At 34.7% G+C, this 27,940-nt stretch overlaps 1 protein-coding gene across 4 annotated transcripts; it reads left to right on the top strand.

The window, feature by feature from the left end:
• The first annotated feature begins 17 nt into the window (after window positions 1-17).
• CCDC181 (coiled-coil domain containing 181) lies at window positions 18-27,940 on the top strand. 4 transcript variants are annotated; one of them, XM_068538368.1, is made up of 6 exons: window positions 18-69; window positions 5,821-5,940; window positions 8,473-9,423; window positions 13,745-13,891; window positions 25,764-25,918; window positions 27,656-27,940. In XM_068538368.1, exons 2-6 carry the CDS (start codon window positions 5,824-5,826, stop codon window positions 27,816-27,818), a joined length of 1,533 nt encoding a protein of 510 aa, XP_068394469.1. In that variant the 5' UTR covers window positions 18-69; window positions 5,821-5,823; the 3' UTR covers window positions 27,819-27,940. The 4 variants fall into 4 exon arrangements, with proteins under 4 accessions (XP_068394469.1, XP_068394468.1, XP_068394467.1 ...); XM_068538367.1 differs by lacking the exon at window positions 18-69 and adding an exon at window positions 1,515-1,551; XM_068538366.1 differs by lacking the exon at window positions 18-69 and adding an exon at window positions 1,957-2,183.

Genomic DNA, 27,940 nt, shown 5'->3' with positions numbered 1-27,940 from the left:
GAGGCCCGGATGGAAGACGCGGAGACGCGCCGTTGCCATGGCAGCCGGGTCCTGGCTGCTGCGGCGCAGGTTCTGGGGTCTCCCTCGCTTCACTGTCAGAGCTTAGAAAGAGGAGGAAAGGAGAACTCCCCTGGCCGACTTTGTGACCCCAGCCTCTGCGTCTTACACAGGCAGGAGGGGATATAGAGGGAGCGAAGGGAAGGATGATGCGGAGATATTTACGGTGGGAGAGAGGGTAAAGGGGTAAACGTGTGGGACAGCTTGGAGGAAAGGTGGGTAGAGAAGCGAGTGAGGAGACTTCGTGCTGGCGCCTCATCCTTCTGAGTCCGGGGTCCACGGAGCTTGGCGCTGGCGGGGAAGCCTGGCAATTCCGCCTTACTTCGCTCTGTATGAGGGAAACCCCTCGTAGGGTAGCTTCCTTTCTAATTTTTGTCATATTCTTTCGCCTCTAAAAGTTCTCATCCCTGGGAGAAAAAAGTCACTCCTGAAATGTTAGCTTCCATGAAGAGGCTAAGGTATTGTTAGTCGGTGGTACCTTGGGACCCTGGCTAGAAATTAAAATTACCACTGATGTTTGTAAAATATTGTTTATCGTCATACTGTGTGACAGATTATGATTTAAAAATATTTTTACTGATGGGATCACAGTCTGGGTAGGATGCCGCAGTAAGAATGGGCCAGATGGTTTCATGATATGATTATTGGTTAGCTTTTGCTTAAGTACTTATTTTATATTAAAAGGCGTTTTGTTTGACGTTCTTCCCGTTTTCTTAGATTTTAAACAAGCTTAAAATAGTATGACTGGAGTCAATGATTTAGATTAAATTATTTTTGAGTGTTTTGAATCTTGAAAGAAAGTTATCAAAATTGTGTGTATATATGGACTTAGTTTAGACTCACACTAAAAAATCTGCAGTCACATAACCACATGGGATTTAGCAGACACATAAGAGGAAGGAATTAATTTCTGTCTCTTGCTGCAGTTCCTTATTAAGAGGGTGGTTCTGGCCTAAGCCACCTACATAGGTTTTTACTGATGATACACATTGAATGTGTGAAACTCACAAGGAATATGTGTTAGGTGATTCAGTTTGTGTAAGATGTATTTCTGTTCCAGAATGTAGACTGTGTACCATATGGCCAGTACCCTGGGGATGAAGATTAAAAAACCTGAAGGGGATTGAATATCCTGTGACGCATTTGAAAAAGGCTTAAGGGACTTCGTTACAAGAGTTTATGATTTATGTTCTTTGTTTACTTGGGAACTATCCATGAATTTTTTGAAGTTACAGGAGAAGAATGGCACTTGTTATTTGATGAACTTCATTTACTTCCTTGAGTCACTTCAACTATGGCTTTTTTTTTCTTTTTAATTATAGCATAATAGTTTGATTTAATAATACCTAATATGTTTAGTTTGTAATTATTTTATTTTTATTTATTTTGCTGATTCTATGTTTTAGTTTTAAATTTGAGTTTTCACATGGGTGAGATACTTTGTGAATAGTAAAGCGTATCTACTGGAGTCTTCAGGCAACCATTTATTTACAGGTCAGAACCATGTTTTTATGAAATTAAGGGAAAGCACTGATGAGTTCCGTAGAAGTCTTACTCTAACAATTAGTTATGTAACTTAAACATCTTAAAATAATAAATTTCAAGATTCCTGATCTGAAAATAAAGCTGATTATCCTAAGGCATATGTGACTGTGAAAAATAGTATTATTTATATAAGTGTTTTGGATCACAGTGAGTTTTAGTCTATTCTACATCATTCTTGGCACCCTTACTTTTTAAAAAAAATTTAAAAATTTATTTATTTTATTTATTTATTTTTGGCTGCATTGGGTCTTCATTGCTGCACGTGGGCTTTCTCTAGTTGAGCCGAGCGGGGGCTACTCTTCCTTGCAGTGCGTGGGCTTCTCATTGTCATGGCTTTTCTTGTTGCGGAGCACGGGCTGTAGGCACGCGGGCTTCAGTAGTTGTGGCACATGGGCTCAGTAGTTGTGGCTCGCAGGCTCTAGAGCACAGGCTCAGTAGTTGTGGTGCATGGGCTTAGCTGCTCCGTGGCATGTGGGATCTTCCCGGACCAGGGCTTGAACCCGTGTCCCCTGCATTGGCAGGCGGATTCTTAACCACTTCACCACCAGGGAAACCCCGGCACCCTTACTTTTAATTGGTAGGTAAGTAGACAAAACAGTTCACGTGATTTAGCCTGTTTTGCAGCTTAGGCAGTGGTAAATAAACTCACTCTGAAACATTGATTTGTTTTCTCCAGGTCACTTCAAAATATTCCTCTCAACCTCTGATTTCCAAATTATTGAGGCATTACTTTGAGTCCTTTAAGAAAGTCCATTTCCTATTTTTAGCTTAAAAGAAGTATCTAGAAGGATACAGTCCAACTAATACATTAGAAATAGTTATAATTATCCAGTTGAATAATTGAGTCGAATAATTAACACTCAGTGTGCCTAAAACTAACTTGTCTTGAGAGGGAAGGGGAAGTAATATTAAGAACTCTGCAGAGGAAAGGTGGTGACATTTAAATGAAATAGACTTTAGAATTTAAGTCTTGAACTCAGTTATTCAGACACTGATAATTTATTTTAGAGTAAGCATTATCATGGTACTATGCATTTGTTTTTACATTCTCTTGCATTTCATAAGTCGGCAGTTATTTGCTAATTTGCGTCTTATAGTAAAAGTTAAAATAAACCTTAAGGGTCATCTAGCTCAATCGTTTGTCTAAAGTTTCAGTCTCCTTTGAAACAGTCACGCTGCGATTATCTTCCGAGCTCTGTATAAACATTTGATCAACAGGGAACACAGCTCACTTCACTTCAGGGCAAGTTTGAAAATGTAAATTCTGTCTTACATTGTGGCAAAATTTGCCCCTGAGTTTCTAGTCCTTGGTACTAGTCTTACTGTTTGAAATAATGCAAGTCCAACCCTCCTTTACATGGTGACCATTTTAATATTGTAAAGCAGTTGTCATGACTCTCCTTTAGGAGATTTCTCTTCTGTGGGCTAACATTCTGAGGGTTTTCAAGTATTCCTCAGAATACTGGCTTTAAGGCATTTTATTCTCATAACCCGCCTTCTTCCCTTCTCCTTGTCTTTTATTTCCCTGTCTCCTGGTTTACCAACCTCTGAATGTGTTCCAGCTTGTCTTTTGTTCTCTAAACTGTAACAAACTGCATACAGAGCTTCCTATGTTATCTGTACCTCAGCCAGGTCTCAGCCTTGGAGCCCATTTATGTTTTTGTCCTCATCATTTTTTTTTTCTAATTGATGTATACTTGATTTACAATGTTGTGTTAGCTTCTGGTGTACAGCAAAGTGATTCATATATTCTTTATCATATTCTTTTCCATTATGGTTTATCACAGGATATTGAATATAGTTCCCTGTGCTATACAGTAGGGCCTTGTTGCTTAACAGTAAGACCTTGTTGTTTATCTGTTTTATATATAGTAGTTTGTATATGCTAATCCCAAACTCCTGATTTATCCCTCCCCTACCCCCTTTCCCCTTTGGTAACCAAAAGTTTGTTTTCTATGTCTGTGAGTCTGTTTCTGTTTCATAAATAAGTTCATTTGTGTCATATTTTAGGTTCCACATACAAGTGATCTCATATGGTACTTGTCTTCCTCCTTCTGACTTACTTCATTTAGTATGATAATCTCTAGGTCCATTCATGTTGCTGCAAATGGCATTATTTCATTCTTTTTTATGGCTGAGTAATATTCCATTGTTTATATATACACACCACATCTTCTTTATCCATTCATCTGTTGATAGACATTTAGGTTGCTTCCATGTTTTGGCTATTGTAAATAGTGCTGCTGTGAACATTGGGGTACATGTATCTATTTGAATTATCTCATCCTTTTAACTCATTTTGAACCTACTGTGCACTAAAACCTATCAAAAGGTTTTTCACACATAGTGTTATCTCTTCTCTTAGCTAGTGCTTGTACAGCTAGTGGAAAGATGGTCTCCCACATGCTTTCATTATCATTTGGTGGTGAACAGTAGAAGGAAAAAAATGTAAATCTTGCTTTAGTAAAATTGGCACCAGGTTAGGTAGTCTGGTCAAACATTTGGGGAGAATAAAGTGAAGCTAATGGCCACAACAGAGTTTGATGTTTTATGTTTATCAAATCAAACATAATTTCTCTCATTTTGTATCTTAAAAAATGTACCTAGATTTCATGTGTTCTTGACATCTGTACTTTCTACTTCCAGAAAAGGTTTTAGGCAACTTATTCTTGGTGTAGGAGCAAGAGAAGGCAGGTATAGAAACAAGGTCCCAGGTGTTTGGGGCCCTGAAGATCATATTTCTACAGTTCTTTTGAAACTGGACCTAAAATTCTAAGTATATTTATAGAGCATTTCTCTTTTTGTTTAAGTCAATAGTGGAACGTATGCAGATTATTGCTGTATATTTCTACCTTTGGCTATTTCATGACAATTAGATCTACATAAACAACTTTCCCTCAACCATTTTCTTTTTGAAAAGAAAATATGACATCAAACTGATGCCTTCTCATTTCTTCTAGACCTTTCTCCAGGAGCACATTTATGTTCAGGCCACACTGGAAAATTCCATGCACTTCCGTGTTAATTCTTTCTCATGCTGTTCTCTTGTCTGGGATAGATGATGAACTCTCGTACTCATTATTCAAAACCCATCTCATTTTTCCTTGATATTTCCAATTTTAAACTGAGTTAGTTGCTTTTTTATTCTTCTTTCCACAGTCCTTTATAATATACCCTTTTTCCACTTACCTACATTTTCAATTTATGTTTTTCATCTACATTTTAAATTTATGTATTTTGTTTATGTTTGTCTTCTGTGTCAGGGCTCAAGAGCATATTTTATAATTTTTATAGGAATATTGTAGGTGTTCAACAAATATTTGTCAAAATTGCAGTACATATTCACACATATATATAGTATGCTCACACACATAAAGGCACGTTATAGGTAAAGATTGAAATGCTTCCTCCATTTGAAAAATTATGGACCAAAAAATTAGGACTTGGAACTGACCTCAATTTACAGATAACTTTAGTTTTTTTCATAAAAATGGCTGAATGGTATTTTCATAAAAAGTTTTACACCATTTTCACAAACATTTATTAACTGTCATCTGACATTGTTTTTTCTTGTCACTGCCTTCCAAATAGTACTAGGCATCACAGTTTGTTTTTTTATGAAAAAGGTATATTTTATTTTGAATTGACAACAGTTTGACTTCTCTGGAAATTAGTATTTACTATAACTGAGAGTCAGTTGTTACATAGTTAAAAAAAAACTCTCAGATCACAAATTATAATTTTGCTATATAAATTACCAGATGGATTGAGGAACTGAGGATCAGAATTAATTTAATTGTTTTTATTTGACTATGAGAAAATGTGAACGAGTGAGACTAAAAAGCTGATTCATCAGCTCTTACTTGGACAAGGAGTTTTAATGATTGGTAGGGATGTGGAAAATCTTTCTCTAAGCCTCAGATGGTTTTCTTATCCACCTTTTTCAGTCTCCTTGTAAATAGGGTGTCAGGAATTGCGGAGAGGTGGAATGGTTGTTAGGAATGGTACACCTAGAAAATGTCTGGCCTTTTAAGTCTCTCTTTTAGGGTATACTGATACGTTTATTCTGAACATTCCATAATTTGTGTTTCTATGTTTAATTAGCTTACCTTTAACGTTAAAGGTAACCTAATTAAGCATACTCCGTACTGCCGCTAAAGTGGACATGACGTACACCTTATCTCTTTTAATCTTATAGCATTCTCCTTTAACAAACAGAAAATGGATGAAAATAAAGAAACTGATTCAAAAGATAATGGAGAATATGAAGATGACTTTGAAAAGGACCTGGAATGGTTGATTAATGAAAAAGAAAAAAGTGGTGCCAGCATAATAGAGGTATATATAAATTGTCAACAGAGTTCATAGTAATTATATTAACAAAGTGTTTTGTAGTTCTTGAGGAGTTTCACATATATTATTTCATCTAAACCTCACAAAATTCCTTTGATATACATAGAACAAGTGTCATTATCCCCATCTTAGAGATGAGAAAATTGAGGCATGGAGAGTTTAAACGTCCTAAGGCATAGGACTAATTAGTGAGAGAACAGCGATTAAGTTAGCACTTAATAAAGCCAAAATTATAATTAAAAAATTAAAATTATAATTTACATAATATAAATAATTTATTGCATCAAAAGTAAAAAACAAATAGTTAATTTCTACTTTATATGAACCTGGGTAAAATCATGGGGTTATTCTTTTAATATACATGAAAAATAAAGCAAATCCTCAAAAACATGGTCTTTCAGCTAATATTGGAAACCTTAAGAGTGAATTTTAGGGGAATGAATATACAGAAAAAAGTAAAAGGTCAAAGACTGAGCCATAGGAATATTTGTAGGAAAAAGTGGATCCATTAAACATGATTCTGTACTATTTATCAGACATGTAGAAGGGAAGCCCAGGAAAATGAACCAGTTCCTGGTTCACAGAAGGTTCCTTCTTTCTCTCTTTACATATATACAGTGTGTATGTGTATCCATATAGAATATATATGTGTGTATATATATGCAAATGTATTGACACTAATTATATTACATATGTGTATTACAGTAGATAATATGTAATTATTATGCATAATATAATTATTGTCAATAAATAGGGAAGTAATAAAGAAAAGGACCAAGATGGGGATAAGAAAAGGTGACTTTAGAGGGACATTGATCAGAGTAGTTACAGCAGAAGCCAGATTTAAGAGAGTTAAGGAAAAGCATATGAGGAAGTGAAGGCAGCAGGTTTTACATCACAACTGTCTCTTAGTTCCTTCTTGCTTTCTTATGCAATGGAGAAGACAGATGGGATAGGTGATATTTGGAAATGGCAACAGAGTCAAAAGTGAAGACTTTTCTAAGATGACTTTTACATGGGAGTTTTATGCATCTTTAACAAAAAAATAATCAGAATGAGTAGAGGTAGAGATACCCAGAGCAATAATGCTGAGCCAAGGTCTCATGACTGGAAGAGTGTGAGAGCCACAGCACAGGGTAATAGAATTAGAGAAGTGATAATGATAATTCATTGTTTTATTTCTTTCTTCATTCGTTCAACAAAAAGTAATGATCACCTGCCATGTGTCAGAGGCTGTTCTAAGTGCTGAGGATACAGCAGTGGTCAAAACAGAAAGCTGTAATGAGTCTTGCTCATTCTGGTGGATTATTACAATCACTTTTTCCTTTGCGGCTGGTAGGAAAAATGGATGACAGAGCTTGAAACAGGGGTGAGGGTCGGGGGAAGATTTTATTGTAGTGGGTTTTACAAAGAAGTGAAAGCTAAAGGAGAATTTGGAAACAGATACTATAGAAATGAGCCAGAGAATCAAATAAGGCTAAAAAGAAAAATTACAAGGCAGAGATCTTAGTTGGTCTTAGTTATTTGGTAGTCATTTTAGGGGGCCAGGTTTATTTACTTATTGGACATACAGCAGTGTTGTACAGGTTAGGAAGAAGAGGCTGTTAGAAATGGTGACTGAGCTAGTAAAAGAGGAAGGGAATTTTAAGGGGTTGAAGAGAGCAGGAAAGAGTAGCTCCCATGGAACTCTTTCAGGAGGAGAGAATTGTCTGAGAAAGAGAAAAAATTATATATTTTAGGGGCAAAGTGTTTGGTAGGTGAGGATACATGTTTGTAGGAGAGATGCTAGGTAAGAAACCATTAGTTAGAAACAGATGTGGAGCAGGGTTTTGTGATGTGATAATGCTGGTTTACTGTTCATGTGGAATTAAATTTTTTAAAAATGTAAGACCAAGTTATATAATGGTGTTTAACATAGATTTTTGGAGCCTCTGAAGATAGCTGAGGAAAGAAAATCTGATCCAGAGCTAAAACTTGACCTGATATTTGGGTATAGGTCCTGCAGAAAATAGCAGCAATACTAATCTGAAAAGATTATAGGAACCTCAAAATTATTAGGACTTGACCAAAGGCAGTGACCTTATAATGGTCCTGGGGAGAAAGATATCTTTTTGAAAAATACAAATATTACAAGGAGAAAACATTTAGAAACATATTCTTCTGAAACTGTAAAGAGAGGAAAATTTTATAGAGGGAGGAATATTAAAATAATATTGTGCTATTTATAGGTACATTTTTATACATTGGCATAAAATTAAAAAAAAAAAAACCGGTCTAGTACTTAGCAACATCAAATTCAAATTTAGAGTTAAATTTTTCCTGAAGTGCTTTTCCCTTGGGGTGCTCATAAATATGAATTAGAAAATTATGAGTGAAGTATGAGCAGGAAGCATGTAAATTTTCCCACTTATAAAATAAATTACATGAGTACGAAAATCCATTTTGGATTGTCTACATATAAATGGACAAAAGAGTGTCAATTTTTACTGAAAACAAATCTCAACTCTGTTTTTCTAGATGGCTTGTGGGAATGAAGAGAATATTAGCCAAGGCTTAGAAGAGAATGAAACAGAAATAGAACATACCAAGCAGCTTTCTGATCCTGACAAATCTTTCAAGGATGAGGTTTCATCAAGAAGAAATGACTTCATTTCTGTACCAAGTATTCAACCTTCTGATCCCATATCAGATTCAGACAGTGAAAACTCTTTACAGGAATCCAAACTAGAAAGCCAGCAAGACCTGGAGGAGGAAGAGGATGAGGAAGTAAGGAGATATATTATGGAGAAAATTATACAAGCCAACAAGCTTCTACAAAATCAAGAACCCGTGAATGATAAAAGGGAACGAAAACTTAAATTCAAGGACAAATTAGTTGATTTGGAAGTTCCTCCTCTGGAAGACACTGATACTTACAAAAATTATCTTGAAAATGAAAGTAATGTGTCTGGAAAACTGTCTCAGTTATGTATTTCCAATGAATTTGGACAAGAAAATGTGCTCCTGTCACTTACTGATGGAAATTCTGAAGAAAACAAGGATAGGAAAATACTAGTAGAGAGAGATGGAAAGTTTGAACTTCTGAATTTACAAGACATTGAGAGTCAGGGGTTTTTGTCCCCCATTAATAATGCTAATTATACAGAAAATGAACCTCAGCAGTTGTCACCCATATCTCCCAATTTATCTGTCAGTGGAGTCAAGAAAGAAGAGCCAATAGCAACAATTCATGCTCTAGCTCACTCAACAACAGAAGAGCTACTGGCTTATATCCCTCAGCCACCAGCCAACCCCAACACTCATCCAGGTTCTGCTGCCAACTCAGATCGAAGTAAGGGGAATGGAAAGTCTAATCATAGGACACGGTCTGCAGATGTATCTCAGGTGACCTCAACATACCGTCTCTCTCCTCGACAGAAAGAACTGCAAAAACGACTAGAACAAAAGAGAGAAAAGCTAAAGAGAGAGGTGAGAGCACAAGTGGGCATTATATTGAAAGTAGAATATGTTTTTATGTTTTATAAATGCTGTAGGAATTGAAATGGTTCTTCAAATTATTTTATATATCTACTTGCTTGTTTTGTTTCTCTTTTGTTAGATTAAGTGGTTAAGTGTTAAGAATCTGTGTTTATGGAACAAGCACCGTGATTACCTTGGTCCTTTCTTGTAAGGATCATAAAAGCATAGTAATGAATGACCCATGTTAGAGCTAGAGGAGACCTCAGTGATGACTTCATCTGATCCTTTCATTTTAAAGGTGAGGCTCAGAGAAGTTAAGTGACTGCTGAAAGTAATCTTGTTATGAGGTAGGTGAAAATCAGATGTCAGATGAAAAAATGAAGGCACAAATTTGTTGGGGTTTAGGAGGCAACAGGTGGGACTGGATTATATTCTCTGGTGTGTGTGTGTGTGTGTGTGTGTGTGTGTGTGTGTGTGTGTGTGTGTGTGTGTGTGTGTATTTCATATATCTTCCAGGCCTACTGATGGAAGACATTTTCACATATTGAGGTATGGGGAAGTCATTCTGGCTTATACATAATTTGTCTTGAACTTTATGCTAACTAGAACAGCCTGTCTTATCACCTGTAAAGCATACATTGTACATCTGCTTTCACCGTTAAAGAAAAAAAAGAATGTATTTACCAGATTGCTTAGAATGTCCACTTTGAAGATAGGATAAATGCTCCCCCACTTCCCATGATACCAATGCTAGTACTCCTTTGAAGATGAGGTTCCCTTCCCAGACACCAAGGTCATACTGACTTACTGTGTACATGTTAATCTGTCTCTTTTGAAACCTTGAAGGGATGTACGCCTCTCACGCTTGATGTTTGTTCTTTGTTCTGACAAGATATAAAACTATGGTCCAAGCATCCAGAATGGCACTGGGTGGTCATTGTGGATGTGGTTTCAGATGTATTCCTGTATCACCGAGAACTTGAATTTTCTGAACTGTATCAAATTCAAGTATATCAGCAGACCTTTCCAAAATAATATCTGCCAGCTGCAACCTTATGCTCTCAAGGTCTCCCCTTGAGATACCATTTCAGATACCAACCATTTCAGATACCAACTGATCCTTGCTTAACAAGCACCCTTATTTCTTGCCAGCTTCAATCCTAGTTCTTGACAAACAACTTATGTAACTTTGCAGTTTTTGCTTATATATATGCCTCCCCCATTTTGTAGTCCAGTGGAACACCATTCAAGTGCTTCTTGAATTTGTGTCTCCTGGGCTATAGTCCTTAGTTTGGCTGGAATACAACTCTTTTCTATTCCTATTACAGATTATTTTCATCAACACTACAATTCCTTGATTTCAGGGGTTTTAGTTTTAGATTAAGAATAGAACCTCATAACCTAAATGAAATGTCTCCAAAATGCCATACAGAATCCAAAATTATTATTATTTTGGGATTTTTTTTTGCTCTTAAATAAAAGTATTTTATAATTCAAAATTCTAGGTACTAAAACTGGGGGATTTTCTCTAAATTACTTAAATCAGCGCCCTGGTTCTCTGTTTTACTGGATACCTGATAGCATGAAGCTGAACCATATGAAATGTCTAACTGTAAATACCAAACTGCAACAGAATCACAGTTAATAGAACCTTACAGTTAGAAGAAACCTTAGAGATTATTTTACAGGTGAGAAAACTAGAGTCTAGATAGTTTAAATAACTTTACTGAAGTCCCTCAACTTGTCTGTAGCAAAGTCAAAATCCCAGTTTTCTTGTCATTTGTTGAGAAATGGTATATTTTCTCCTTATGTAGGAAATTATCATGGAAATTTCTGGCATTTAAATCAAACTCACATTAGCAGAAAAAGATAAAAAAATGAAGTTATTAAGAATGTGTCACCTATAGCACACTCAGGTAGGAATCTGAAAGGGTGCATACTTAATAAAATTTTGCTTACTTGGGTACTGAAATCTGAACTCTAACGGTCAGACTCAGCTTACTTGGTTCAGGTATATAATAGGTACCTAAAAGGATCTGTTAACTCAGAACTTTATGATAACACAAAAGAATTTGTTGAGAATAACTGAACTATATGTTTGCTGTACACACACATACATCTATGTGTATTTGAGTATATACTTCTGTAAAAGTTATGCAGGAGGTTTTATATAATTTCAGTGTCTTTTCACCAATGAATTAATGGTAATCTTTAACTGGTATGACTGATGGATAGTTCTGTTTTTCTTTTGATCCTCTTTTTTAGGTGTCAAACACTGTGTTTTGGGATATACTTTTCTCATGTCAGGATCCTCATAACTAAATTTCCCTTTGCTTATGTACTTGCTGAAGGCATTGTCTTTAAGTGCTAAGACTTTAAAATATTTTTAGTTGGTTTCAGGGGAAGGCTTTCCTTTTTTATGCCCAGCAAAATATTTGCTGGGTTGGGCAGCTATACTCCATCTGTCTACACTAAGTGCATCATTTTATTGTTCTCTTTGGCAACTGTTGTATCTGTGCTTTGGCTGATATCTTCTGTATAATCCAGCTGTTCTGTCTGGAAACATAATTGTCTTACAATACTGTCTATATTCATGCAAGGCATCCAAAATCCTTTTGGTAAAAATGAACTTAAATATAAAATTTAATATTTAATAAATTCACATATTATATAATGTAAGCTCCTTTAGGGCTTAGAAAATAGTATACTGGTATTTTAAAAGACATTTTATGCTGTTAATTGGATAGGATTTTTCCTTTCCTTCCTATATTTTGTTCAATCAAAAAGAATTAGAAGGGCTTGCTATATTGTCAAAATGTAAGGAAAGAACTCTGAATTCCATTATTTGAAAACAGTTTAAACATGGATTCTATAATTCAGTTTATTTCCATGCTAAAATTTTAGTATTGGAAGAGACTTAAGAGCTTGTTAATATAACTTCATTTTATAGATGAGAATACTGAGTTAAGTGGTTTGCCCAAATTGACATATTATGATGGCAGTATGATTGTTAATCAGATCTCCTAACTTCTAGCTTGGTGCTGTTTCCACTATGACATGCTGCTTTGTTCCCAGTAACTATTTTATAACTCTTCATAACTGGTTTATACTTAAACCAGTGAGGTACTCTCACTTCTAGTTTAAGTAACTCTCTTTTATAACATTAGTTGAATAATGCAGTTTTAAAAGTGCATTTGGTTCTCATAGTTAACTAATTACTTAAATATTTTTCTGATAGCAGAAATGTTACTTTATGATTATACACTAGTTGAAAATATTTTTAAACATTATAATAAAAAATCTCAAACACATACGAAGGTGCAATTAACCCCTGTGTCTCCATTACCCAGATTCAAAAGTCATTTAAGATGTTGGCATATTTGCTTCATCTCTTCCTTTTTTGGCTGAGGTATTTTTTTTTTTTTAATTAATTAATTTATTTATTTATTTTTGGCTGTGTTGGGTCTTCGTTGCTGTGCACGGGCTTTCTGTAGTTGCGGCGAGCTGGGGCTACTCTTCGTTGCGGTGCGTGAGTTTCTCATTGCGGAGGCTTCTCTTGTTGCAGAGCATGGGCTCTAGGCGCATGGGCTTCAGTAGTTGCAGCGCGTGGGCTCAGTAGTTGTGGCTGGCGGGCTCTAGAGTGCAGGCTCAGTAGTTGTGGTGCATGGGCTTAGTTGCTCCGCGGCATGTGGGATCTTCCCGGACCAGGGATCGAACCCCCGTCCCCTGCATTGTTAGGCGGGTTTCTTAACCAGTGTGCCACCAGGGAAGTCCCTGGCTGAGGTATTTTTAAAGCAAGTCCTAGACAGCCCATCATTGCTACTTGTACACTTCAGAAATGATTGTACATGTCAGAAAGAAAATGATTATACCATTTTGTTTTGTAACCACAATGCCGTGTATCACAATTAGCAAATTTAACAATAATGTAAAAAATTTTAAGATTTAAGATGTTTATAGACCCCATGTAGTGCTTCTAGAGTGTGGTGTTTTTTTCTCTTTTGCACAGCTGCAATTGGAGGAGTTAAATACCAAGAATAAACTAGGAAGTGAAGGAGAGATCCAAGGAATTCTTGAACAGCATGTTGTATAATGTAGATCTATGTAATTGTAGACTTTATCTTGACAATTTAATTTATCTGAAAAGTCTTCATTTTTTTCCCTAAGCAAATTAGAGGTCCTGTTTTTTAGGGAGGCCCAATTTACAGATGGAAATTTTTAGGGGCAGGGAATCCTAATTTCAGACCTCAAAATGTATCTCTCTACTTTGATAACACATATATAATTTTATTAATTTTTCATTAATGTGTTTGGATATTCCTTCCACCAGGAAGAACAAAGGAAAATAGAAGAAGAGAAAGAAAAGAAAAAAGAGAATGACATGGTGTTTAAAGCATGGTTGCAAAAGAAGAGAGAGCAGGTCCTAGAAATGAGGAGAATTCAGCGAGCAAAGCAAATTGAAGACATGAACAGTAGAGTAAGTAAAACTTCTCTGTGAAAAACGAGTTCATACAGATATGAAAGTTGAATTTATTTACAGAAGGGAGTCTATCAGACTAAAAACCCATGGAAGAAGTAGAAAAAGTGGTCCAAGAACTACCCTTGCAAAAGATGCCACATGCAGATAACTTATAATTAAATTCTAAGAAGGCTTGTAAAAATCAAATGATTCCTATTTTATTCAAACATTTATAGCACAGAAAAAGGAAAGCTACCAATTCATTTCTTTAAGATAGTATAACTTTGATATTTAAATAGGACAATGCACACAAAAACCCTACAGACTGGTCTCACAAGAGTAGACGTGTAGAAATCTTATGTGAAAAGTAACAAAGACATCAAATTATTTAATTTTTTAAAGTTCAAAATATACAAAAAACCCAAGAGAAAGTAAAAAAAATCATCTATATCCATACTATTTAAAAAGTGTATATAAGGTAAAAATTGAAAATTCAATCCTAAGCCCTTCTAGGCTCATCCCCTAGTGGTAACCACTTTTAACAGTGTGCTGCAAATCCTTCCAGGTCTTATTTATATTTACATGTTTATCTGCTAAAAATTTATTATACGGTTTGCTTTTTTTTCACTCATTCATCAAGGACATATTTCTAGATCATTACATTTAGATCTTTCTTTTCAAATAGGTGTATGATATTCTACTCTTCAGAGGTAACTTAATTTATTAAACCATTCCTCATTTATACATATTTAGATTGGTTCTAATACTGCTCTATTAATTAACAGTGCTGTTGTGAACATGTGCATTCTGTAGGAGAACATCAATATTCTGTAGGAGAGTTTCTTGGAAATTTATGACTTATTGGATGTCCAGAATGAAAGCTGTGATTAAACATGCAAAATTAACCTCCTAAAAAGTCGTATCAATTTATAGTCCCTCCAGCAGTATAGAAGAGTGAATGTTTAACACATCCTGTCTAACATTGTACGTAGTTTATTTTCTTAATTTTTCTTCGAATTAATAATATACATTATTATTGTATATGAGCCTGTGTGTATTCTGTGAATTTCCTATTTATAGTCTTTTCTTTTTTGTTTTATTTTTCTTATTGCATTGTATATTAGAGATTTTAATCCTTTGTCTATTATGTCTGTAAATATGTTTTCCTAGGCTGACAAAATGATATATTTTTACATTTATTATGCCATTTGTAGAAATATTTAGCTTTTAAAATCTTGGGGTGGATGGTACCTTTTAAGGTAGTAGACCTGAAACCACAAACTAAAAGAGAAAATATTGAGAAATTTGACTGCAACTGTATAGTAAAATAATACTATGCTATAACCAAGTAGGGTTTATTTTAGGAAGGAAATTATGGACCAATAGTAACAAATCTATTAATATATTCAGTACATAATAGGTAGATAAAGGAGAATTTATGGTTATCTTGAAAGATATAGAAAGGGTATTTACTAGTATTTATTATAATTTATTTTTAAGTATTTCTAATAAAATTTGGGTTACAGTATAAATACCATCTTAGGAAATACTATAGGCATACCCATTAAAGTCAGAGATAGGTAAGGCTCCCCTCTATAATAAATAATTTTATTCTGGGAGTTCTATCCAATTTATTAAGAGAAAAGGAAATGAGGTATAAGTATTAGCAAAGTGGTGTTTTATATTATAAATATACAAAAATTTATAGTCTTTCTGTATTCCAGCAAAAACCTCATAGAAAAATATAAAAGGGGAAGGAATATAGGCATATATAAAAAACTTTGAGCTGGGGCTTCCCTGGTGGCGCAGTGGTTGGGAGTCTGCCTGCCAATGCAGGGGACACGGGTTCGAGCCCTGGTCTGGGAGGATCCCACATGCCGCGGAGCGACTGGGCCCGTGAGCCACAACTGCTGAGCCTGCGCGTCTGGAGCCTGTGCTCCGCAACAAGGGAGGCCGCGATGGTGAGAGGCCCGCGCACCGCGATGAAGGGGGGCCCCCGCTCGCCGCAACTAGAGTAAGCCCTCGCACAGAGACGAAGACCCAACACAGCCAAAAATAAATAAATAAATAAATAAATACATTTAAAAAAAAAAAAAAAAAAAAAAAAAAAACTTTGAGCTGAACAGGAATGTGTAAGACCTCTATGGAGCGTCTTTGCAGGGGACCAAAAAGGTGAATTTGGCAAATGAAAACAAATATAGTATTCCTAGATGGGGGGTAAAATACTATAAATATATGAGTTCTTTGCTAAATGAAAACAAATATGATACTCCTATAATATTCCTGGATGAATGAACTAAATATTAAAAAGATTTGGGTTCCTCCAAATTTACCTTTATATTTAATGTAATATCCTAAAAGCTGATTAGGACTTTTAAATTGTCATAATTGTTAGTGTTACTATTAATATTTATATTATTAAAGCAAAACTTTTGAATTTTCCAATAAAAAAATGGGCAAAGGATATGTATAGTAAGTTCCAATATGGATAAATATGGATGTCCATAATATATGAGAGCAAGATACAAATTTGGTAGAGTCAAAGAAATGCCAATTTAAATTTTTTCATGTATTCGATAGATATTTTTTTAACTGCTTACTATATGACAGATGCTATTCTAGGCACAGCATGGAAAAAATAGGTTTATTTTTAATAATTAATTAATTAATTAATTAATTTGTTTGAGCTGGGTCTTAGTTGTGCCAGGTGGGCTCCTTAGTTGTGGCTCGAGGGCTCCTTAGTTGCAGCTTGCAAGCTCCTTAGTTGTGGCATGTGGGCTCCTTAGTTGTGGCAGGCGAACTCTTAGTTGCGGCATGCATGTGGGATCTAGTTCCCTGACCAGGGATTGAACCCAGGCCCCCTGCATTGGGAGCATGGAGTCTTAACCACTGCACCACCAGGGAAGTCCCAGAAAAATAGGTTTAGTCTATGTTTTATAACGCTCATCTAGTAGGGATTGAAAAAAAAATTTTAAGTCTCAATATAAAATAAATTTATAATTATAAATAGTGATGAATGGTATGAAAAAAAGGAGCTATGAGAGATCATAATGAGGGAAATATGTGTATCAGGAAAGATTTTTCTGTTGAGTAAAGTAGAAGTAGAAATTAGGCCAAGAATTAGAGGAATTTGTTTTAAGCCAGGAGAACATGTGAGAATGCCTGAGACAGGAACTAACCTGGTGAGTTTGAGAGGATCCAGAAAGTGAGTAGGAATCAGATCATGTGGCATGTTGGGGTCTATAATTTTGTATTTAATCCTGTCATGGGAAGCCACTGAGATTATTTAAACAGAGGAGTGATACATTAGATTTGCAATTCCACAAGATCACTCTGACTGCCATGCTGTGAATGGATTGGAGGGGGCAAGAACAGATATGCGGAGAGCACTTAGAAAGCATATATAGTTGTCTAGGTGAGAAATGATGGTGACTTGGGCTAGAATGATAACAGCAGAGAGAGAGAGAAAGAGAGATGTGAAATGTGATATTTGTTTTAGAGTATTAATTGAAGGAACTTCATAATTAACTAGATATGTGAGTGAGGAAGAATGAGGTGTAAAGAGAACACACTAGGTTTCTCTTCTGAGCAACTTGGTGGGTGATGGTGCCACTCACTGGAGCGGTAGAAAAGATACTGATTGGGGGAAATTATTATTTCATTTGCTGAGTTTGAAGTACCTACAAAAATTTCAGGTAAAGATGTTGAAGATTGACTGAAGAAATGTGTCTAGTATTCAGGACAGAGGTTGGGACTGGAAATATGAATGAGAAGATCAGTGATTTCAAAGATGGGGATGTGGATGTGGCTATTGGAGTGGGTGGCAAGTGCAGTGAAGAAAGGCGGGGGCTTCCCTGGTGGCGCAGTGGTTGAGAATCTGCCTGCCAATGCAGGGGACGCGGGTTCGAGCCCTGGTCTGGGAGGATCACACATGCCGCGGAGCAACTGGGCCCGTGAGCCACAACTACTGAGCCTGCGCGTCTGGAGAGAGGCCGCGATAGTAAGAGGCCCGCGCACCGCGATGAAGAGTGGCCCCCGCTTGCTGCAACTGGAGAAAGCCCTCGCATAGAAACGAAGACCCAACACAGCCAAAAAAATAAAGTAAATAAACAAATAAGTCAGGAGCTCTAAAAAAAAAAGAAAGGCGTAGAAAATGAAAAAATCAAAAATCTGTGAGGCTGGATGTCGAATGGCTCATTCATTTAGTTTTAAGTGTTACTTGGGATTAGGATGGAGAGGTACATTGAGCCAGTTGTGACCAGAGATTGTTAGAGTAATATAGTCAAATAATACAAATATCAAAGGAGTGTGGCTTTACTTAAGAGTAGAGAAGAAGTAGTTCTTTACTCTTCAGGAGTTCTGAAAAAGTATGAAGGAATAAAGAGTATACTAACTTCTTCACCAGACCTCTGAAGTACCTGAAGTATGGCAAAAAATGCAGCTTCCATTTGAGAGAGAAAAGCTGTGTCTTACGGGAGAATCAGGATTTGGGTAAGAAAGGAGGTTTAAGGCCAGGGTCCTAGCAATGGTTTGGGAGAATGAGGGATGTTTGGAAGTCTTTATATTATTGAATGGGAATTGTAGAGAAGAAACTAGAAAGATTTTGGAGGGAGTGAAGGAATTTGAGATTGGGTAGATTAGAAGGATAGCACATTACTGTAGTATTTAAGAGTAAAGAAGTTGAGAGGAGCTTATGTTTCAATCACTGACCAAGAAAAACCCCTGTGACTGCACTGCTGATAATTTCCCGGGGGATGATGGACCTTCAGGCCTCATGGCATTCAGCCTAATGTTATATTTTTATTAGGCATTTGTAAAAATAAATGTACACCTTAATTTTCTTTTGTGTTCTATTTAGAGATAATAAAACTTTGAATTATATTCTCTAAAAACATGAGCCACATTGAACTAATTTAAAATTTTTTTGGTTAGAAGATATCATGGTTATATATTTCCCTTTGGTATTTTAATTTTTTGCTATATTTTAAGTCTGTCTCAAAAATTAACTTTAGCTAGAAATTATATCATAAACAAATAATATTCTGAAGAACTTCTGTGAAATTTGTCTCTACTGAAGCTGAGCTATAGTATACTTTGGCAGTTGATTAATTTGGCTTATTATTGCATTGTGATAGTAAGTGTATTTTGCTGGTCACTTCTGTGGGATATTTTGTATAATGTGAGTCATGGTTTCCAGAAAATATCTTTACAATATATAGATTGTGGAATGACCTATTTTACATTGAATTAAAAATGCTGTTAGGTGATGGAATTTTTATTGCCATTTAAGGAGAAATAGCTAAAAATGTCTTTCCATCTTTGTAATGAGCTTTGCTTCTCTTGGTCAGTGTTATATATAAATGATACGTGTGCACTGTATGTATATACACACATATGTAAGCATATGTATGCGTGTCATCACTCTATCTAGGTGAACTCTCCGTGGACACTTGCATACATTTTGTATTCTACATTTGGATGTTGTGTTGTATTAATGTCAATGGGCTGAAGTTGGTCGATAATGTTGTTTAAATCTTCTATATCCTTACTGTTTTCCCCCTCTTCTATGAAGTACTGAGAAAGTTATGTTAAACTATCATTGTGTACTTGTCTATTTCCCTTCTAGTTCCATTGGGTTTTGCTTCATATTTTTAAAAGTTTTGTGTGTATGCATTTATGAATTTATGTCTTCCTGATTGAATGACATTTTCACATTATGAGTCCCTCTTATCTTGAAATCTACTTTGATGTTAATGAAGTCACAGTAACCTTCTTATGTTTAACATTTGCATGTTATAGCTTATTTCATATTTTAATTTCAATTTATCTGTCTTTATATTTGAAGAGTTACTTGTGCAAACAGCATATATTTGGATCTTTTAATCCAGAAATTTGTTACTTTTAACAGGAGTTCATTTATATTTAATTATAATTATTGATAAGTGTAGGTTTTAAGTTTACCATCTTGATATTTGTTTTCTATTTGTTCCATTTGTTTTTAACTCCATTATTCATCTTTTTTCTGCCTTCTTACAGAGATTAATCAAGTATTTAAAAAATGTTCCATTTTATTTTCTTATTGGCTTTTAGTTATACCTCTGAATTATTTTTGAAATCATTGCTTTAGGGATTATGATATGTATATCCTAAATCATTATCAGAAATAGATTGTTTTTGAAGTTTTTTTAAAATTTGATATGGAATTTTGGGTTGACAGTTTTTTGTTTTTTTTTTTTTCCTTTCAGCACTTTACAGACGGTGTTCAGTGGTTTTCTTGCATCCATTGTTTCTAATTAGAAGTCAGTTGTAATTCTTATCATTGTCCCTTTGTATGAAATGTTTTTTCTGTGGCTACTTTAAACTTTTTCTGATGTGAATTTCAGCAGTTTAGTAGATGTGTGACTCTCTTTGAATTTGACTAACTTGGGCTTTGCTGAGCTTCTTGTATCTGTAAGTTGATGTTTTATACCAAATTTGGGAAATTTTTGCCCACTATTTTTACAAATTTTTTTTCTGCCCTATTATCTTTCTCTTATTATTCTGGAAATCCAGTTTTACATATGATAGGATACTTGCTGTTATCTCAGATGTTACTAAGGTTCTGTTTGTTAAAACATTTTTTCTTTTTTCAGCTTGCATAATTTCTATTGATCTATCTTCTGGCATTGGCATCACTTAGGCAATGTCCAATCTACTGTTAAGCTCGTTCAGGGAATTTAGGTTGTTTTTTGTCTTTTAAGTTTCTATTTCTTTTTTTGTGTGTATGTGTGATCTGTTCTTTATAGTTGTATTGAAATATAATTATAAATAAAATTCTAAGATAAAGTGTACAACATGATTTGATACACATATACATTATTAAAGGATTCCCCCCATTAAGTTGATTAACATATACATCACCTCCCCCGTTTTTGGAGAAAAGATTTAAGTTCTACTCTCTTGGGCAAATTTCAATTATATAATACAGTGTTATCAACTATACTCACCATATTATACATTAGATCTTCAGACTTCTTTCACCTTATAACTGAAAGTTTGCACCCTTTTACCAACTTCTCCCTATTTCTCCCAACCCCACAGTTCCTCATAACCACCACTCTCCATTTCTATGAACTACACTTTTTTTTAAGTTTCCACATGTAAATGGTGCTATGCAGTATTTGTCTCTGTCTGGCACTTATAATAAGTATTATATATATATATATTTATTATTATATATAATTCTTCACTTATAATAATGCCCTCCAGGTTCAGGTTCATCCATGTTATTGCAAGTTATAGAATTTCCTTCTTTTTTAAGGCTGAATAATATTCATGTGTGTGCGTGCATGTGTGTGTGTGACATTTCTCGATCCATTCATTCATCTACAGACACTTAGGTTGTTTTCATACTTTGTCTATTGTGAATAATGATGCAACGAACATGGGAGTGCAGATATCTCTTCCAGATAATGTTTTTTGTTTTTTTTCCTTTGGATATATACCCAGAAGTGGGATTGCTGGATCATATAATAATTCTATTTTTAATTTATTGAGGAACCTCCACACTGTTACCATAACGGCTATATCAGATTACATCCCCACCAACCATGCACAAAGGTTCCCTTTTCTCCACATCCTTGCCAGCATTTGTTTTCTCTTGTCTTTTTTGATAATAACCATCCTAACATGTGTGAGGTGATATCTCATGGTGGTTTTTGTTTGCATTTTCCTGATGATGAGTGATGTGTTGCATGTTTTCATGTACATGTTGGCCATTTGTATATCTTATTTGGAAAAATGTCTATTTAGGTCCTTTGCCTATTTTATAATTGGGCTTTTTTCTTTTTTGCTATTGAATTATATGAATTCCTTGTATATTTTGGATATAACCCCTTATTGGACATATAGTTTGAAAATATTATATCTCAGTCAATAGGTTGCCTTTTCATTTTGTTGAAGGTTCCCTTTGCTGATCACAAGCTTTTTAGTTTGATGTAGTCCCATTTAAAAATTATTGCTTATGCTGTCTTTGTTTTGCTATCAAATCCAAAAAATCATTTCTAAGAACAATGCTGAGGAGTTTATCCTTGATATTTCTTTCTAGGAGTTGTACTGTTTCAGGTCTTACACACAGTCCTTAATCCATATTGAGTTGATTTTTGTGTATGGTGTAAGATAGGTGTTCAGTTTCATTTTTTGTATGTAGCAATTCCATTTTACCAATTTCATTTGTTGAAAAGACTGTCCTTTCCTCATTGTTATTTTTGGTTCCTTTGTTGAAAATTAATTACCATATATGCATGTGTTGATTTCGGGCTCTCTGTTCTGTTCCATTGATCTATGTATCTATTCTGCCAGTACTATAGTGTTTGATTACTTTAGCTTTATAACATAGTTTAAAATCAGGAAGTGTGATGCTTCCAGCTTTGTTCTTCTTTCTCAAGATTACATTGGATATTTGGATCTTGTACAAATTTTAGGATTTTTTTTTCTATTTTTGTGAAAAATTTCATTGGAATTTTTATGGGGATTATAATGAATTTTTAGATTGTATGGACAATTTTCAAATAGTATGGATATTTTAACAGTATTAGTTTTTCGAGTCCATGAGCATGGAATATCTTTCCATTCATTTGTGTCTTCTTCAATTTCTTTCATCAATGTCTTTTTGTTTTCTGCATATAGATCTTTCACCTCCTTAGTTAAATTTATTTCTAAGTACATATTTCATTCTTTGTGATGCTATTTTAAAAGGGCTTATTTGATTAATTCTCTTTCAGATAGTTTGTTGTTAGTGTATAGAAACACAACTGATTTTTTTATATTGATTTTGTATCCTGCAACTTTACTGAATTGGTTTATTAGTTCTAACATTTTTAGGGCGGTGAAGTCTTTAGGGTTTCTATATCATATAGAATAATATAATAATATCATGTAATCTGCAAATAGAGCAGTTTTACTTCTTCCTTTCTAATTTGAATGCCTTTTATTTCTTTTTCTTGTCTGATTGCTCCAGATAGGACTTCCAATACTGTGTTGAATAAAAGTGGTGAGAATGGGCATCCTTGTCTTGCTCCTGATATTAGAGGAAAAGCTATCAGCTTTTCACTATTGTGTATGATGTTAGCTGTGGACTTGTGATATATAGCCTTTATTATGTTGAGGTATATTCTCTTTATACCCAATTTCTTGAGAGTTTTTATCATGAAAAGATATTTTGTCAAATGCTTTTTTGCATCTGTCCAGATAATCATATGATTTTTATCTTTTATTTTGTTAATGTGTATAACATTGATTGATTTGTAGATTTGAACCATCCTTACTTCTCTGGAAAATCCCACCTGATCATGGTGTATGATCCTTTCTAATATACTGCTGAATTAGCTTTTCTAATATTTCACTGAGTATTTTTACATCTCTGTTCATCAAGGATATTGACCTCTAATTTTGTTTTCTTGTAGTATCCTTGTCTGGCTTTGGTATCACAGTATGCTGGCCTCATAAAATTGGTTGGAAGTGTTTTCTCCTCTTCTGTTTATTGGAAGAGTTTGAGAAGGATTGGTATTAATTCTTCTTGATTTGATTTTCTAGAAGCCATCTGGTCTTGGACTTTTGTTTTTTGGGAGATTTTTGATTACTGATTCAATTTCATTACTAGTAATTAGTCTATTCACATTTCCTATTTCTTCCTGATTCAGTCTCGGTAGGTTGTATGTTTCTAGGAATTTATTCATTTCTTCTGGGTTTTACAGTTTGTTGATTTATAGTTGTTCATAATCGTCTTTTATGATCCTTTCTATTTCTGTACTATTAGTTGTAATGTCTCCTTTTTCATTTATAATTTTATTAATTTGAGTCCTCTCCTTTTGGTAAGTCTAGCTAAATGTTTGTCTAGTTATCTTTTTAAGAAATCAGCTTTTAGTTTCTTTGATCTTTTCTATTGTCTTTTTAGTTTCTGTTGTATTTATTTACACTCTGATCTTTGTTATTTTCTTCCTTCTACTAACTTTTGGCTTAGTTTATATCTCTTTTTCTAATTACACCTCAGGTGTAAAGCTAGGTTGGTTTTTTGATCTCACCTTCTTAGAACTGTCTTTGTTGCATCCCATAAGTGTTGGTATGTTGTATTTCCCTTTTCATTTGTGTCAGGCTATTTTTTGACTTCCCATCTGGTTTTTTCCTTTGACCCATTGGTTGCTCAGGAGCATGTTAATCTCCACATATTTGTGAATTTTCCAGTTTTCTTCTTGCAGTGGATTTTTGCTATTTACTGGACATGCCAAGTATAATCTCTTCTCAGATCCTTTGCCCTGTTACCATTGCTTGAAATACTCTTTTTCCAGATATCCCATAAATGGTTCCCTCACTTTCTCTCTATTGATAAATACCATCCTTTCTCCTCACCTCTCCCATTATTACTCTCTCTGACATGTCAATCAGTCAATCAATCATATAGTTTCCTCTCCTTATCTTGAACAACACTTCCCTATACAATTTTCTGTGATGATGGTAATATTCTATATCTGCAGCATCCAATAAAGTAGCCACTAGCCACAATGTGACTATTAAGTATTTGAATGTGACTGAGGTACTAAATTTCTAATTTTATTTAATTTAAGTAGCTACATGTGACTAGTGACTACTTTATTGTGTAGTGCAGGTATGGAATGTATGAGAAAGGGAGGCTTGTTTTTTTTTTTCTTTGATGCATCCCGGTAGCTACATGCATGTAGATACTCTGTGTAGTAGATACTCTGTAAATAGCTGTTGAATGAATAGATGAACAGTGATACCCATCAATCCTGTTTATCCCTGAATTCTTAACTCTTTTAAACTATAATTGCAGGCTGAACACTTTTTAGTCATCTTCAGACATTCCCAAGCTTTTAGGTGTTCAGCAATGGTCCTGTAGGTCCATGGGACCTCCTCACAAAGTTCTGCATTATACATCAAAGATCCTAAATTGTATAAATTATATAAATTAGACTGAAGCATACTGGGCAATATGGGTTACAGATAAAGGAAAATGCAAGCTGTAGGAGGTGGTCTTCTCTATCACAGAGTTCATATTTGGCGAAAGTATTAAATGAATGAATCTTTTCCTTTTGTGTTCTAGCCAAGCATCCATGTGAGTCATGCTTTTCCCAAGACTAAAGAGCCCCAAATCTTTCCCTTTGCTCTCTTTATTCTCCCAAATAAGAGCTCTTTCAACTATCCCTGAATATAGTATCCATCATGAAGTCTGAAGAACCATACAATAAGCTGCTCCCACTAGCCCATTCTTATGACAAAATCCTCATGGCTGTTATCCTTATGAAAAAGTTCTTATGGTTGAAAATCCTCATTGCCACCCTCCATAATAATAATTACAGTTTTGGAGATGGGCTTGGCAGTTAGATGCTCTTAAAACTTAAAAACAAAAGTAGAATTTAAAAGAAAGTTTGAATAACACAAATGTTGGGTCATTGGTTTTCAAATCCAGTGGAGCGTCCATGGAGCTTCCTTCAGGAATTGATACCAAGACCTCAACTCACTCATACTGCCTATCCGCAACATTTCTTCAACCATGTTTTATGTGTATGTGCCGTTGTGCAAAATTATTTTATTTGTCAAAGGGCTCAGCTTTGAAAAGTTTGCAGATCACTTCATTTATTGATTACCTCAGTAAGACTTTTGAAAGAAGCCAGAGAGCAGTGAGTTCAATGTTGAATTTTCTGACAAAAGGGTTATCAATGTTGCTGATTCAAAGGTCATGTATTTGGTTTGGATGCAAGGAGCGCAAGTAATGAGATTGGTATTATTATGAAAAATTGGTGAGTAGGACGTGTTCCTGTAGGGTCTTATAGGCAGGGCCTCAAAAAGTAGTTTTGGTTTCTTTAAATTAAGCAAAGCTTGTTTTTGTAAACAGCAGGAAAACAGAGATCCACAGCAAGCTTTTCGATTATGGCTTAAAAAAAAGCACGAAGAACAGTTGAAAGAAAGAAAGACAGAAGAACTGCGAAAGCAAGAGGAATGCTTATTCTTCCTTAAAGGAACAGAAGGCCGTGAAAGGGCCTTTAAACAGTAAGTCAAAGGCAGGGCATTTTTCCCCCTTCCTCATGGTCATTTTAGAAAGTTATATAGTCAATAAAACTTTAAAAAATTGATCTCATTACATACCTATTCAATTTTAAAGCCATAGTTTTAACAATATGTGAGAAAATTCTTTAACTCCATACTTTGCATAATATCTATACCATTTTTTCAAGGTATTTTTCAATACTAAAATTGTTTCTTATGGCACCAGTGTGATAACCTTTGATAGCTTACCATTGATTGATTGATTGATTTGTTCATTTCTTAGAGAAATAGGCCAAAGATTAGTTACAGCTTCTCCTACACAGTCCTCAGGAAAACTTAATAAAGAGTTGCATTTACCAATAAATATTTTTCTGTAAAGAAAAGCAGTCAGGCTGAGGAGGAAGATCTGTACAGACCAAATGAAAAGGAGATTTGGACACATATTTTGGTAATTTAAGGCAAACCTGGTCTCCCTTCAGTTGCCTGGGTGAGAGTCTGTATTACCTGGTTTATTCTGAGGAAACAGACATGGCTTCATAATTTTGCCAGCACGCCTTGGGCGAGGGAAAGAATATTGTGTCCAGTTGTTTGAAGTTCACTTCTTTCTTTCATTTCTATCTTTTTTGCTATCTTTCTCTTTTTAGTTTCTTTGCCTCTTTCTTTCCTTTCCTTCTTTAAAAAAATATCCATATCCCTTTATTATAACAGATGCAGTGAATGTGCATTGTGGAAATGGAGGGGAATAAACTCACATTTTCATCACCCAGGAATCACTATTGTTAGCACTGTACTGCATAACTTCTAGATATTTCTCTGTACATATATTTACAGTTTTAAAATATAAATTGAGATCATACTGTATATACTGTTCTGCAATCTGCTTATTTTTGTTAATGATCTCATCTAATATCTAGCCTATAACCATTTTTTTCCCAATCGACCCCTAAATGTCTACAGTTAATTTGCTCAAACTGATATCCAATTTCGAAACCACACAACATTAGATTATGAGGTTTCTTAAGTCTCTTTTATACTAATGTAGTTATTTATTTGTCTGGATTTATTTCTGAAAAAATTATATGTACACACACACACCACGTATGCACTTTCATACCAGAGATGTGAGTATACAGTTATTTTTAATGTTATTTTACCTAAACAAGTTTTATAGACTTAAATTTGTTAGAATATGGACTCTTCCTTCACCCTTTTTGATGTTTCTTATGCTTAGGCTTATTTTTCCATTTTAAGGGAGAACTATTTTATGCACTGAAAAGCAAGAGCTCTATAATTTCTCCACCAAGAAGAGCAAGGCGACATTTCTGCATGCTGGTATTCTGCATGCTGCTTAAGTAATGTTTTAGAATACAGTTAGTTGCAAAAAATAAGTTATTTGGTATCTGTCAAATACTTATTTGTTTAGAAAATCATATTTTAAAAAAAAGATAGGACCTATGTCACGTAAAATAGTGTGTTTATTACTTAAAAAAGTTTTTTTAGTTGGCAGTTTCCTTATTAGACAAACTTAATTTCAAACATTTGATTCTAAATGTGACTATGCTTCCTTGTATGAGCCTTTGGTATAAGCCTGAAATTTTTCAGTTAATACTAATTTGTGTTATGAACAGAGCTTTTTAATCTAAAGAAATCCAATTTCCTTTGTCTGTAGTAATAACTTTATAGCATGAAGAGTATATTCAGGTTGACACTCAACAGGTCTGTTCATGTCTTTTTCTACAGATGGCTAAGAAGGAAACGGATAGAAAAACTAGCAGAGCAACAAGCTGTCAAAGAAAGAACTAGGCAGCTCCGACTGGAAGCAAAGCGTTCTAAACAGTTACAGTACCACCTATATAATATGTCAGAAGCCAGATCTTTTCGTTTTACTGATCATTACAGCTGAAGGTATCTATTAAATACTTCATTTGGAAGCTGCTGTCCTCAAAATTTTGGATATCATTTCTTATGGCCTGTGTGCTTTGGTCATACTCTAAATTATGGAAATGCTATTTATCTTTTGGTAAT

Source organism: Eschrichtius robustus, chromosome 3 (assembly GCF_028021215.1).
Source record: "Eschrichtius robustus isolate mEscRob2 chromosome 3, mEscRob2.pri, whole genome shotgun sequence".
NCBI classification, from domain to species: domain Eukaryota; kingdom Metazoa; phylum Chordata; class Mammalia; order Artiodactyla; family Eschrichtiidae; genus Eschrichtius; species Eschrichtius robustus.
This window is presented reverse-complemented; position numbering and strand designations above follow the sequence as displayed.